The 15,560-nt window shown below is 33.0% G+C and overlaps 3 protein-coding genes across 3 annotated transcripts; 2 read left to right on the top strand and 1 right to left on the bottom strand.

The window, feature by feature from the left end:
• The first annotated feature begins 8,082 nt into the window (after positions 1-8,082).
• LOC126327197 (uncharacterized) lies at positions 8,083-9,438 on the top strand. The gene is made up of 2 exons (XM_049995850.1): positions 8,083-8,830; positions 8,969-9,438. Exons 1-2 carry the CDS (start codon positions 8,479-8,481, stop codon positions 9,340-9,342), a joined length of 726 nt encoding a protein of 241 aa, XP_049851807.1. The 5' UTR covers positions 8,083-8,478; the 3' UTR covers positions 9,343-9,438.
• Positions 9,439-11,301: 1,863 nt separating this feature from the next.
• On the top strand, positions 11,302-13,198 carry LOC126327184 (uncharacterized). Its single transcript, XM_049995834.1, has 3 exons — positions 11,302-11,698; positions 11,802-12,260; positions 12,326-13,198. Exons 1-3 carry the CDS (start codon positions 11,484-11,486, stop codon positions 12,807-12,809), a joined length of 1,158 nt encoding a protein of 385 aa, XP_049851791.1. The 5' UTR covers positions 11,302-11,483; the 3' UTR covers positions 12,810-13,198.
• On the bottom strand, positions 13,177-15,198 carry LOC126327182 (uncharacterized). Its single transcript, XM_049995833.1, has 4 exons — positions 14,990-15,198; positions 14,755-14,842; positions 14,593-14,681; positions 13,177-14,484 (listed from the first exon to the last, which is right to left on the bottom strand). The coding sequence occupies exons 1-4, from the start codon at positions 15,173-15,175 to the stop codon at positions 13,318-13,320; spliced, it is 1,530 nt and encodes a 509-aa protein (XP_049851790.1). The 5' UTR covers positions 15,176-15,198; the 3' UTR covers positions 13,177-13,317.
• Positions 15,199-15,560: the final 362 nt, after the last annotated feature.

Genomic DNA, 15,560 nt, shown 5'->3' with positions numbered 1-15,560 from the left:
TCATTATCTCTTTTATCCACAACCTGTTGTTCAATACATTTATTTATACCTATTCCCTCTATATACAAATAGATTTCAATTTCTTGTCACCTCACCTCTCTCTTTAATCTATAAATGTTAATCTTATCTACCTATACAATTATACAATAATCGCCTGTCTATCTTATTAACTAATATTCTTTTACCCACTATATTTACCTGTACATATTCTATATCATTTTTTATTTTTATTGTTTTATCATTTATTCAATATCTTACATCATATTATTATTGGTACTATTTGTTTACATTTATTTCTACACTACATCTTCATTCTATTTATATATTTCACATAATTATCTACATGCACTACATATTTTTATGCACATATTCTCTATCCACAGCTTCTTGTTCTTTATCATCACCCTCTATCTCCTTCACTTTTTCTATACATTATCTTTACTTTCTGTTTATTTCATTTCACGGTCTGTAAAAAAATAATTTATTTCATTATACCTCTCATCTATCATCCCCTTATCTCAAATCTATTTTATTTGTATTTCCTCTCTAGATACATCCCTACCATTTCATAATTGTTCATATATATATTCTCCCTCTATCTTCTTCTCTTATCTTCTCTGTACTACTCAATATTATTTTTTTACTCATCATTTTCATAACCTGTTTTTTTTATTCTATATTATACATCCTCTCTAACCCATAATACTTTCATATTCTGTTTATATTGTCTGTCAACTTTTCTGTTCCTTCAACCTATATCATCTCAGTCCACTTCCTCTATTATTCTGTAGTGTCTACCTTATTCATTATATTATATCATCACATACACACCCTCTATTATACTATTTATACATCCACACGCTACACCACCTAGATACTATTTATGCATACTCTTCTATCATATCATATTATCCTGTACACCCACACGCTCTACTATATTATCTACACATTCATCACCCTATCATACTACCTCACACACCTCTACATATTATCATATTACCCACATACAATACCTACACACAGACTATATCAAACTATTCACACATTTGAACTTTATCATAGTATATAGCTATATACTGTTCATATTTTCTCACATTATCTACATTTTCACTAAACCTATCACCTTGTCTAAATTGACAAGACTGTATATATAATCCTCGTTATATCATACTCCTATACATGTATTCATATTATTCACACCTTCTTTATATTAAGTCATATACATATACTCAACAATATAGTTATAGTATATTATTATTGACAATTTCAATCATAATATGTTTATACCAGAACGATTATTTAATGATTTTATGTATAATGGTTATTGAGAAAAAAAATAATAAACGACGACATAAAAATAAGTATTAAATAAAACTGGATAGATATAAGCATACCATGCTATAGGTTACATGATATGCATATATATATATATATATATATATTGTGGTTGTAGATGATATTGAATACATGCTATTATGCGAATAATAGAAGGATAAATATAGCGATATCAGAGTAATAAATAGATATATAAAACAAATGATGCGATATATAATATTACAAATAGCATATATGATTATATATGTATATAGATGATAAATGAAATATATATATAGCAGAAATGTTGAAGATAAATTAACACTTGAATGGTGATATATGTTATAATTAGGTTGGGGTACCTGTATATAGAGCAATAATAAAAATTATATTTTTGTATTTTATAAATTATTAATTGTTGAAGATTAACAGAGATGATGAAGGGCCTTATTGGGTATTTATATAACATTAATAATATTTGGAATATATCCAATTATATTACCAATTATATATTTTTTAGTTATTAATTACGACCATAATCATTTATATGCTTAAATAAAATTTCTTTAAATTTAATAATATTAAATACAATAAATATATAAAGATATATACAGATATATACAATAATAATACACGTATATATATATACGATAATTTATTTATATAATAATAACTGTAAATATATAGGTTGTGTTGTTATATTAGTGTTATTTATTATATATGAAAACATAAAAACAGATAATAATATGTTCATTAAAAATATTAAATAACATATGATCTATATATCAAATCGTCATCAATATTTATATCTAGGTGACAAAAAATATAAGTATAAACAACTATAATACAACTAATATCATATGGTATATATACATATATATATAATACTATTAGATAGTTATGCACATATAAACCAAGATATAGTAGTGAAGATGATCAAATAAAACTGCAAAATATTATAACAATTATATATATACTAATAATATTATAAGAAGTCATTGAGTAAAATAGGTATAGAAAATGTATATGATAATAGTATATGTAACACAAGTCTAAAAAAACTGTACGTAACAATGTATGTTATTGTAGCAAAATTACATATAAATATCAATATACAAATTAATTGTATCAAGTTAAAACACCATATGAAATACCTAATTGTATCTATCTAGAGAATGTATATAAATAAAATTGAACAAACAAATTAATATAAATAATATAAATAATAAAAAGTGTAAACTATATAGGAGTATAAATTATATAACATTATCGAAACAGTATCAGACTGTGCCAGTAAATTACAAACGAAAATATTGTATGTAATATATGTATGTATACATATGACATATATTATAGAAATATAACATAATAATAACATAACTAGATATAAACCTATATATCAGTAGATATATCACAACTTCTATAATTTTACTTCAATAAAACATCATATGAATATATATATATATAGAGAAAGACATGTCAAATAACAAGAGTGTATCATCAACAATTCTCATATCATTACCTGACCCAAAATATGTGTATTTTTAATACACAGTATAACAATAATATACAATAATCAATACATATAATATAGACAATAAATCCTGCAAATAGCTTTATAAAACAATAGTCGTCGTATAATATATATGAATAATCTAGAAACACCATATCTTATGATATGATAATATGTATGAACACGTAATTTAAATTATTGACAAATATATTATTATCTTACATGATTTGAATATGATTTTGAGTTTATTGAATATCACTTTGTCTATGTTTACCTATACAAATAAAGACATATTAAACTATCCTCTGACATTATGTGATTTTGGTATCTATTATCCATCATTTATAACAATATCATTTAAATAATAACGCTACGTCAATATAGTTTAGTGTAGTTATATATTATTTTTATTATTTTGCTAATAGAACCTTTTATTATATTATCAGATTTATATTGACACTATAATTCAGAGATATTGTATATTTTTATAATAGCTCAGTTGACCCTATATGCGGGTGTGATATTTTAATCTATTTATATATTATCAACTAAAATTGTTCATAATTTTGTAGAACTGTAATTTATCTCATATGTATATATTTGTTTATATCTAATTATTATTTGACTATTTATATAACTTTTTGACAATATTATATTCTATATTCATTATTTTATATTTTATTGTTATATATGTATAATTTTATTATTCTATAATTTTATTATATTAATTACCTATTATTTAAGACAAATTATAGATATTTCTATTATGGAATATATCGGGTTCTTCATGAGAATTCAGCTATAATATTCGATTTTAGATCTTTTACCTAATACAGAATCTATATTATATTTTATTTTCTATTAAGACAAACTGTATTTTCTATTATTCTTTATTTTATATTTTTTTTGTATTTGTCTACAATCGTCTGTTTTTAATTCGTCGTATTTTCTGTTTCATTTTTTTTAATTTTATTCATTATTCATTATTCATTTCTCCTTTCCCTTTATCCATCATCATAATATTTTGTCTTCTTCATTCTTATTCATTCTTTATAATACATTATTTTTCATATTTATTATCCTCATTTTATTATATGTTATTATTTATTACTACTATTACCAATTTAATATTCTTCAATTTTTATTTCATTTTTCTTCATTTACTCTATTTTCTAATCTATCTATCCTTCCATATCCTTCTTACCTTATCTATCTATGTTATATTTTATTTAATTATTTCTGTTCTATTCTATTTTGTATCCTCTATGTATTATTTTTTTATATCTATTATTCTCTTTAGCGTCTATATTTTTTAGAACATTTATAACAACCTAATATAAATAAAATTATTTAACATTTTAAATATTAGATCTACTATCTTATATTAATACACTAAAATTGTCTATCAAATAAATCTTACGCGATATGTTATCTTCTTATAATAAGTTTCTCATCTAATTAATCGGTTTATTTGTATTTTTCTGTTTCTGATATTTAATCATACCACTCTTACTATTTATTCCCTTGTATGCACACTATATGCAACCTTGACTGTTAAATTCATTATTTCAATTAGTATGTTTATCTTTAATACTCTTTATCAAAATATCCTAATATTATTATAATATAAATATATTTTTCATTATTATATATCTATTTAACATTAATTATAATTATCTACGCACCCATTTACTCTTTACGATGGCAAATAATTCCGTACTATAGATGGCGTACATGTGTGACCTTTGATAGCAATAAAATATATATATATGTATATATAGCAAAGGACTAAAGACTAGGTGTATATTTATATATCCATAACCGTATTACATGTTATATAACCTGTAAAGTAACTCAAATATTACGTTCTTCTAAAGTTGTTACACATGATATCGTATTGATAAACTGTATTCATCTTGCTATTGATTTAATCAACCAATAGTTGTACATAAAATTATAAATTATTTATTATTCTAATAAATATATTATAATATATAAAGAAACTAAAATATTATCAGATATCTACTGAATTTAGAGACAATAATGGTATAAATTCTTAACAAAAGAAAAACAACAACACGTTGAATGAATGCGAGGTAAGTAGAGATATCTTACTAAGCTACATTACAGTGATTATTGAAGAAGATATAATATTAAAAATAATTAATCGAAATAATTGATAGCCTATAATTTAATATGTTAGCGGTATAGAATACTGCATTATGAATATAACTAATTCTAATATTTTGATGGAATGGGAGGCACGAGTAGAATCATTGGATGACTGTCATTATGACAAAAATACAGTCTTTATATTTGTATTAAGTCTAATTGCATTCAACAAGGACTCACTATGCGTATAAGCTTTCACACAATGGAATTTCCAGTTAAAATATATTAAAGACATTGATAATATATGTTCAAAATGGGGTTATGTGAAGATTATATGACAAAATAAATTTGTGTCGTTTTAATTGATAATGGTATCCTACTAATAAGAAAATTAGATGGATGACGAAGTTATTGAATTTCAGAAACGAAACGTGATATATAAATAGGTGTACAAAAAAAAAGAAACATAAGTATTTTAGAAAAAAATATGTATAATATAAAAGCATCTATAATGGTAGGTATGAATATATGAGAAATATTTAGATAAATATATAAAAAAGGGTGTCTGTATTATCAAGCTTAAACAAACAACTATGAACGGATGACCTTGGGTCAACAAATATAAATATATTAATTTTTTATATATGCCTGAGGGTCAGTTATTATGAGATAATAAATCTTCCGAGTTAAAAACAGCATGTTGTACAAACCAGGTATCAATAAAATCTGATATATAAAACATTTTACAGAATAACACACTGCGAACAAGTGTTGTATAGACAGTATTATTATAGATCAATGAAATATGATAAGACTGAAGATATTAGAATCGTTATAATAATATGCTTGTCTATGTTTGTAAATGTATATATTATTATCCATTATAATAATATAGAATAAACATAACCATATTAACTGTATATATACACAAATGTATATACATGTGTATATATATATATATATATGTTTAATGACTTAATGTGTGCTTGTGTATATAAGCTGAACCTGCATAGAATAATAACATAACACTGCATGATAGATAATTATAGATGTAAAGTCTATTTGTATTATATTGATATTGACAATGTTAATCATAATACGTTTATATCGATGAGTGCCTCGGGTTAGCTGAATAATATCCATATGTATTGTCAGATACTCTTGCGCGTTCACATGAGAAACAACGAAAAGCTCGCCTGAATATGTTGCCATCATCTGAGCATGAACTGTTCTCGGAAGCACAGTTTTGTTGAGGAGATAAACCGACCGCACCCAATTGATCTTCATTTTGGGCCTCGGGATCCATCGGGTCTAATGCGATATCACGTTCTTGATCTCTTGGATTTTGTAAATTCATCGGGAGTAATGCGATACGTTCTTGATCGCTTAAATTCAGTGAACTTACCGGGCATGGTTCGACAACACTGTCTCGATCGTTTGAATTCAGTGAACTCACCGGGCGTGGTTCAATATCACTGTCTTGATAGTTTGAATTCAGTGAACTCATCGGGCGTGGTTCGACACCACTGTCTTGACTTTTTGGACTCAGTGAACTCATCGGGCGTGGTTCAACATCACTTTCTCGACTGTTTGAATTCAGTGAACTCACCGGGCGTGGTTCGATATCACTTTCTTGATCGCTTGAACTGTCCTCAGGCAATTCAAGACCAAATCCTCCGGGTGGTGAAAGCACTTCAATGGAGTGAGATCGAAGCGTACGGGGATCGCATAGGTACATCTCTACAGCATCACTAAACCATTCAAGATGTTGTGGAATGTGAGGGTTAAATGAACCAATAGCATTTTTTATTGCTTTAATTGCTGCCATGCAGATGCAATATTCTTGCATTGTCCCCATATTTTGGCAGAAGTCATCTGCTGCTCGGAAATCGGCATATGATTGATCATCATAAATCCTATAAAGATGCACACCTATATCCATACAATCATCTGCATCGTAAATTTGTAAAATGTACTGTCTATTTATGTAACTATTCTTAGTCCCTTGCTTATCAAGTTGACCCTCTATGTTGAACACCACAAGACCAATTGTAATTAGACAAATGGCTAAGATTCCTACAACCTCAACGGCCAAACTCCTTTTGCTTGTTACTTTTAATATTGAGCTACTTGCCATTAAATATATCAGAAACAATTGTTAGTGATTTGCGAATCCTGCTTATTGAAATAATAAAAAGACAATGTATATAATAAATGAAAATCTGAAATTTAAATCAACAACTTTTATAGGGTCAGCTTTTATGCTAGCCCAGAAACCTATTATAACTATTTTTAGTTCAATACAATTATATTCATAATACTGATGACGCGTTACAAAATAAATTGGGATGTTATTTTCAATTATTGCATTATTCCAATAATATTATATTGCACTATATGACACAGTATACGTTTAAAAGCATTTATATAGTATATGTATTTTGTAATTATATAACTATTGTCTCATTTTTATATTATGTTATAAATTCGTTTGTTTTATTAAATATGTGGAAATATATTTTGGTGACTTAACTACGTTACAGTGTGTATAGCCGAAGTTAATAATGTTAGTTGTCATGGACAAATACAACACTGATAGAGATTACAACATATATACACAATATTAGATATATTTATCATTTTATTGTTATATATTTTATCTAATACACATTTTACATACAATACTTTTAGATTTTGCATATCAACAAAACATGGTATAGCGTCAATTTTATTAATCATAGCTTATTATATAGCTATGTTTACATTCATTAATATACTGTGTTATAACACATATATTCAGCATGAAGACAAATACATGTTCAACGCCTCAATTACTGTCACATATCGGATTAAGCAAATATATATTTAATGTTTTCAATGCATGAAAGAGAAAGACTGAAAAACAAAAATTTCAACAGCTGTTTTCAACAAATAAGGGGGTATTCCGAAAACGTTGCATCACATCAAGCAAAGCTTTCAAATTCATATATAGAATGACAAAGAAGCTACAATAAAATAAACAGTCAATTGAGATGCCGGACTGTATTCTAGCTCGAAGATGACCATTGCAAGCTCAATTTCATAAATAAAGGCAGATTATAAAAGAATTTTTTTTTCTACAATGTCTTACTGCCTTCATCGAATCACCAGACTGTAGCTTCAAAATGAGAAATTAGAGACCGCCGCGGCAAAAGGGACCAGGCAACAGCTATTCAATCCTACGATACCCTCATATACACACGAAATAAAGTTCGTAGCTATTAGATAAATTCTTGAGTACTCAAAAGCCTGAAGATTGGCTAATGGGCACTGCTGAAGTTTTGTATCTACCCAAGGTATATGGGAGTTGAATCAACACTGTTGAATATAATGTCGACACTTGCTTCATTATTTAAAGAAGGACCTAAAGATAACCTTTACTTCAAAAATTTGTCAACAAAAACTAGATTTCGGGCTTATCAGCAAGGCACGCCTGTATAATATAATTGACTTGGCATCGGCTCCGACCACCATCTTGATAAAACGCGAAACTGAACAATATGTCCTCGTATGACGTTTTGCTGTGTTTCTTGCTTTTAAATATTCCACTCTCTGTACAAGCCTTCGTGGCGCCGGAACACTATACATCATATGTGGAGGAGATACAATATTATCATAATGATTCTATTGAATACACTACTGTCGAGATTACCAAGCTGTTTCCGGCAATGCTCAATAGCAAGGTTTTGGCAGCGGCTGATAAGTACACCGAATGCCCCAAAAATAAAAAATCAGATGAAATCACGAAGCCTCTTTCCGCGAACAATACCCTCTCTACAACAGAAGCAGACGACACTCTGGATGTTTTCTTTGATGAATATGAAATGGAAATTCTCGACCTGAATGATGTAGGTACGTTTTACGCGCCACTTTCAAAATTTCGGCACTTTATATCTGAGCACTGTAGCACGTGCACAACTTTATGGCGGCATTTTAACCTGTAAATTATTTGTGCTTGTCTGACAAACCTCACGTTCTTCGCGTAATAAGCCAACATTGAATTGGCCTCCGATACTTCCTATCCGCCCTGGGTGAAAAAAGAAGTTCCCAGGAAAGACATGGCCGATTCAGAGTTCCTATATTTTGAGAATAGCTATCTTGAAAAATATTATCGTAGCGATGGAAACATACCAAACTTTGACATAACTGTTGAAGAATGTCAGCATTTCATTTACGAAAATTCTCTTCCTGAACATGAGAAATACTGGTTTATGAAGTATTGCGAAAAAGATATTCGCCATTACAAGCATACGTTTCATTCATTAGAAAAATATTTATCCTGTAAGACCAGGAGTTACAATTTATCAGAATGCTATTCAGCTATCAATGAGGAGGAAATTAGGAAACTATACTCTTGCTGGTGAAAGATCTCCTAGTCACTTCCCAAATTTATCTGCATTCTCCGCACATATGCACATCCGCATCATTTCGTTCCTGTTCAGAAACCGTTGAAAAATAAACTCAGGCTTTAGAAAAATGTTATTAAAGTATAAAGTAGTTTATTTGCTCTATCTGTCTTGAATTCTAAGCAAATTTTATTTTGCCATGATGTATCAAAGTCAGCAAAACTACGAATTGAAGTATTCCAGCGATATATGAAAAATATCAGCAGACTGGTATGATACAAATAGACATTCTACACCTGTTTTGACAAACGACAGGATGAATTGAATGTTACAATTTGGCGAGGTCATGGCAAGAACCTGTATATATAAACTTGCAGAAGACCATCGAGAAATTTATTTAGGAGTAATCTAAAATAACTAATACGTATAATTCGAGAACTGTCAGCGACGCTTGCAGATGGCATGTTGAGAGTTGTCAAAAAGACTTCCAAAGAACTTTCAGTAGGAAGCATCCTGAAATTCAGAAAAAAGCTAGTTATTTTTTTGGCGCTAGAACATTTTTATTCTATTCCGGCCAATACTGGCAGTGATGCTAGCTCCCCCGATGAATCTGATGAGTCTGTCACCCTGTACATGAAAGTTTTTGACTAAGGCCTTAAGATCAAAATTGAAGAAGATATCTCCTCAATTATTGATTACCCAGATTTTTTACAGAAGATGATCTCAAATATCTGTTAGGTCGTTTTCTCTATACCTACGGTATAGAAAATGCAAAAACACTATCCGGTCCTATCTAGAATTTGATACGTTGTGACATCCCCAGCACTAAAAAAGAGAGAGACCCGGTGCTGTACCTGGCTACTTGAAGGATACATCTTCATGAAACCTCTACCTCTACTTTGAGACGGGCCTTCGGTAGCCATGGCGTAGATTTCAGGCACTTTTTTACTATTTTTCAAACATAAATTTTGTTTTGACCCCAGTCAGACATCGGTCGGCCAACTTCTTTTTTCCACTTCTGTGAATGCGCTGATGATCATCTCTTGCTCACTTCGTCTATCTGGCAGAAAACGTTCGCTCTTGAGGTCGCGGGGATAGATATCCGGGATCTATGACTGTGTCAGTCTAAAAAATTATGGCAAATTTAAATCCTATTCCAAAATATGAACTTCTGAGAGAACAATTGAATCACCTCATCATATCAGTGAAATAGATGATACGCCTTCATCTCCGTTCAACCCGTCTTCTCGAGCGGCTTCATACGCCCTCACCATAATTTGCCCATTTCTTTTTTTCAGACACTCTAAAAAATTAGCTTAAACATATATAAACTTTTTTCGAACCCTTTTTTTCCCTTTCTTATACGTTTTGCAACTTATTTTTACATCCCAACCAGAATCATGTTCGCATCACCCAACCCGCAGTTGTCGACATACGTCTGATACATACTCAGCCTTTATCTCCTTCAACTCTTTCTCACATCCCAGCTAATCCCGTAGCCCCGTGTTCAACAGAGCAGAAATCAGTGTCATTCCTTGTCCAAAAACCTTCATACGTCTATCACATCCCTAAACAATCGTTCAACCATCGATCTGACGATTAGTTCCCTCCTCTCCACTATTTCTCGACTCTTTCGTGCTGAACTCAATTCTCTTTAGCGAACTCTCCTTATCCCTCTTTGCCCCCGCATAGCTATACGCATATATGCACAAATTCACCCCACGCATCTCATCCACTCCTCTTTCTCAATGCAAAAAGACCTCTTTTGAGACTCTGTTCTATTGACCTCTCCAAACATGCTTGTACGAATTATAACCCAAACGAAGTTATCCGTGCACAAGCAAGGTAGGTGAATCTATCTAAAGGGGGTTGGGATGATGTACTTTCAACAGTGGCAAATGCCATTGTTGAGCAAAAAAGATAGTTAAACGAGCCGTTTTGTTTGTGTATCTATATAATTCGATACAAGATGACTTCAAATGGAACGAGACGCTCGAATATAACAGGGCCCGCTTAAATACTATTTTTCTGCAAGGAGAAGAGCGGGAATGAGAGGTTGTATCGACATGTTTTGACTGCTATAACACGAACCTTTTTTACGTTTACCGTCTCTCTCTTCAAGGTTCTATTTTATTTTTTCCCATTTCTGTTCAGTCCCTATGGCTATATCTTTTGTTAAAGAACTCAGCCTCTTCGCGGCAGCCACCGCAGCAATGGCTGGCACCGCACTAACATATTACTGGATGTTCAATTACTATTCTCTTAGTCGTCCCGCATGGCGTTATACAGAAGAAGAGGGTGAGAGCCGCCTGGCAGCGTACAAGGCAGTGAGAGAAAAGGATCAGATTCATTACCGCGTTATCAATATCGATGGGTATGTCAAAGGTGAAGTCAACTGCAAGCTAATTTTTAAAGCTCTTTTGTAAAAAATCTTTTTTCTTCTTTCTAAAGTAAGCTATTGTTTGTCCCTATATCAGAGGTGTTTTTCTGCAAGATAAACTGTTATCTCAGCTAGAGACGGCCGAAAAACTGGACTTTACGTTTATGAATGAAAGCATTCGAGTTGAATGCAGTTATTTGGATTGGTATGAGTTCGAAAACAAACTTAGCCAGTGGACAGGTTCTACGACCGATGATGAGCTATCTAGTCACGGTCCGATCATCAGCTTTCTCGGCTCCAACGACTACCACCATTTAACGTTGGCCCTGATCAGACGGTTTAGGATGCCGTTCAACGTGATCATGCTAGATAACCACCCCGACTGGATTAAATACTATTTGGGCCTCCATTGTGGCAGCTGGCTGAACCACGTAGCAGATATGAAGACGGTTCAGCGCATTTTCCATTTAGGAGGAAACTCTGGAGAGTTCGAGGATACAGGGTTCTTATGTTTGACTCCATGGGAGCATTTGATTGGAGAAAGAGCCAAAATCAAGTACGTTTTTTTTTAATACAAAGTTAAAAAAAATTTTAACCCTTGTTTCGTCTGAGTTTGGTTAGGGTGATGCCTGCTATTAGCTGTTTTACAGGTACCCTATGGCCTAAAGTTGAGCAGGTGACGATGAGGGACAGGTGGCACAAATCGATGACGAAGGATCGAGCGATGGAATTATTCAAGCCTCACGCCGAGGAGTTGAAAAAATATCCTTGTTATATCACTCTAGACAAAGATGTGATGATCAAGAAAGACGCAATTCAAAACTGGAATTCTGGAATGCTGACATTGCAAGAAGTACTCGTCGTTCTTGAAGCCCTGATAGAATTGACGTGTGGAAATATACTTGCTATAGACATTATTGGTGACTTTACCAAGATGATGCCGCGCGGCTTTTATCGAAGCTATCTGCACAAATCTCAACATGAAGAAAGCATCAACAACACTGATCAAGAAAAGGCGACAGCAGTCAACCAGGAGACGAACATACTTCTTTTGCAAACTCTCAAAAATTCCTTTGCAAAGCAGTATTCTCAGATGAACAAATAGCTCAACACACACAAAAACAGGAGCAGCGCTCCTTTCCTTGATCGAATTGTGCACAAATGACTGTCTTTTTCGTGTTACACAGGATCGGGAACAAAAAAGGATATCTGAAAAGATAAGACAGCAAGTGAGCGAGAGGTTCTAATGCACGGTTCAACTTACGTGCGAAAGAGAGAGCTGTGTTATAAAGGTGAGTTTTATCTGCCTACAGGACCGTATACACTCGCGTGTATACGATGTATTACAGAAAATTTTTTTGTAATTGACACGTCATGAATATGGGAAAAAGACAGATTAAAACGACGCATTCATTGTACACAATGAACAAAGAAAACAACGTCGGAAAGTTGTATCTGTTTTTCAGTAAACAGAAGGTGTTTGATGAAGTCAAAGATTTGATAAGAAATTTTTTAGGAGGGATCACATATGAGCACATGGAGCATTTTAGTGGGGTTATGCAATGAAAAATGTGAGAGATGTTTTTTTTAACGTGCGCAAAGAATAAATAGTTTTAGGAAGGATTTTGGTCCCATTGATAATCTTGCTGATTTGAGGTGTCTTCGTCGATGGCAATACTATTTTCATCGCTTCCCCAATAGTCTTGAATGATCTTTTTTGCCTTGATATAGATATACCTGCAATTGTGTGCCTGGAGTTCGATGATGTATTCCTGTGCATTGTATTGATCGAACATTTGAAGGTAGACATTGACACCGCGTGGAGAAGAGATAGCGCGCTTTTTGCCGACGAGAAGTATGCGGTCGACAGCATCCAAGAGACTGTCGATAAGTCGCTCTTCGTTACATTTGGATAACAAGGAGACGATATGCGGGATGACACCATAAGATTCGACGAACTCAACGACGAGCTCTGGAGTGGACCCAGAAACGGCGTTTGCAAGTGCCCACGCCGCTTCGTGTTGGATATCTTCTCTGTCTTCATGTAATCTGACCAAAATGATGTGGAAGATACCGGCATTTAGGACAGCGCTAATTTGTTGGGGAGGCCCAGCAAGCACATTGGAAATGGTCCAGCAGGATTCTTTTCTGACACCAATTTTGGTATGACTAAGAAGCGGAGTGAGAACTGGGAGGACACCGTTATCAATGACGAGCTGCGTGGTCTTGTCGTCGCCACTCATTAGGTTACCGATGATTCTAAGAGTAGGGATTAAGTATCTGAGTTCTTCACTTTGAAGCAGCAATACCAGACGCTTGCAAATACCGATTTCCGCCATAGACTGTTGGTTTTCTTGAAGGGATTCAGACAAGAATGCAAGTGCCCACAGAGCATCAACTTCTACGTCTGGATCACTGCTATAGATTAATCTTGATGCTACAGGTATTGCCTCCTGGATTTCCTTTGGAGGAGGCGGCCTACCTCTGCATAAATTGCTCAGGGTCCATGTAGCCGTCCTGACCATATTCGATGAGTATTCTTCACTGCTGAGCAGTCTCAGTACAATCTTCAAAGCACCCTTTTTAATTACTTCATCTCGGAACTTTGGGCAGTCCCCAGAAATGTTACCTAGTGCCCAACAGCCCTGCTCTTGTATTCGGTGTGAATTGGAACTCAGCAACACCTGGATTATGAGTGGTATAGCATTGCGTTCGTATAAATATTGCGTGTGCTCATGCTTTCCTGCTGCAATATTCGTGATCGCCCATAGCGACATGTACTTTTGCCAAGTAAAAAAGAAAATGAGATCGGTCGAACAAACTACGGGACGGGTATATGTGTGTGTATAATATCCTCAACTTTGCCCTAGAAAAGACAAAAATCATACCTGAATGTCTTCGTTTTTATGACTCAGGAACTCTAAGAACTTGCCCACTACATCGCACCTGATTATTTCTTCAATGGGTGGATTCTCCTCTAGATTAACCATTTTATTAGTTGAACCGTCAGTATTTTTTTTAGACAACACAAAATTGCATCGATTGTGTACCAGAAGATAGCAGCTTTTGAAAGCCCGTGACAGCCTCCAACATGCAGGCTTCGTCCTGAGACGCTAGCAGTATTTTGCAGTCATGAATCTTGAGCACATCCGCGCCAGCCAAAAGGCCGAAAATAAGAAAAATGCAGGTTAAAACTCTGTCAACTCAACTTTGACAAGAAGAGTCGGTGGCAGCCTTTAAAAAAATGCCCCGCCCTTTCCTGTACCTCCCTCTCGCACACCGTACCCTTTTCATAATTTCTTTGTAATGTATGGACTCATTTTTTGATGACTCAATACGACGCTTTTGCATATGTTCTTCTCTGGCCTGCTTACGAAGCGAGACCGCTTCCGACTCGCGCTTTCGACGCAAGACATCCTGTGAGATTTGCAGAGAACGAATATCCGTGCGTTGGGAAGAAACAAAGGACATATAGACTATACCGAAGTAAGGATTACTTTATTCGACAGAAAAAATATAATATTCATTTGAAAAATCAATTCTTTTCATTAGCATGATCGTGTCTCCCCAGCGGAGTCAAATGCCGGCTCTTTCTCCCGCCTGTCCTCGCGATCTTTTTTCGGCGTTCCGTTGACCTGCTGCAGGAGAGATGAACTAGTTTTGTTGCTATCTTTTGACTGTTTCGTAAAAAATCTGTAAATAATAAGGCAGATACTTACCAAGGCTCAAACTTCATTCTTTAAGATAATTCCACATTTTTATCCTTGGATTCTCGATGTAGGATCAAAACGGAATGCGTTTGCCATTGCATGGTTAGGAAGTGAAGTGTTGTTGATCATCTATGACAGTAAGCGAG

This window comes from Schistocerca gregaria, unplaced genomic scaffold (genome assembly GCF_023897955.1).
Source record: "Schistocerca gregaria isolate iqSchGreg1 unplaced genomic scaffold, iqSchGreg1.2 ptg001026l, whole genome shotgun sequence".
Lineage (NCBI taxonomy): Eukaryota > Metazoa > Arthropoda > Insecta > Orthoptera > Acrididae > Schistocerca > Schistocerca gregaria.
The sequence above is the reverse complement of the archived record's forward strand: the minus strand, read 5'-3'. Positions and strand labels throughout refer to the sequence as shown.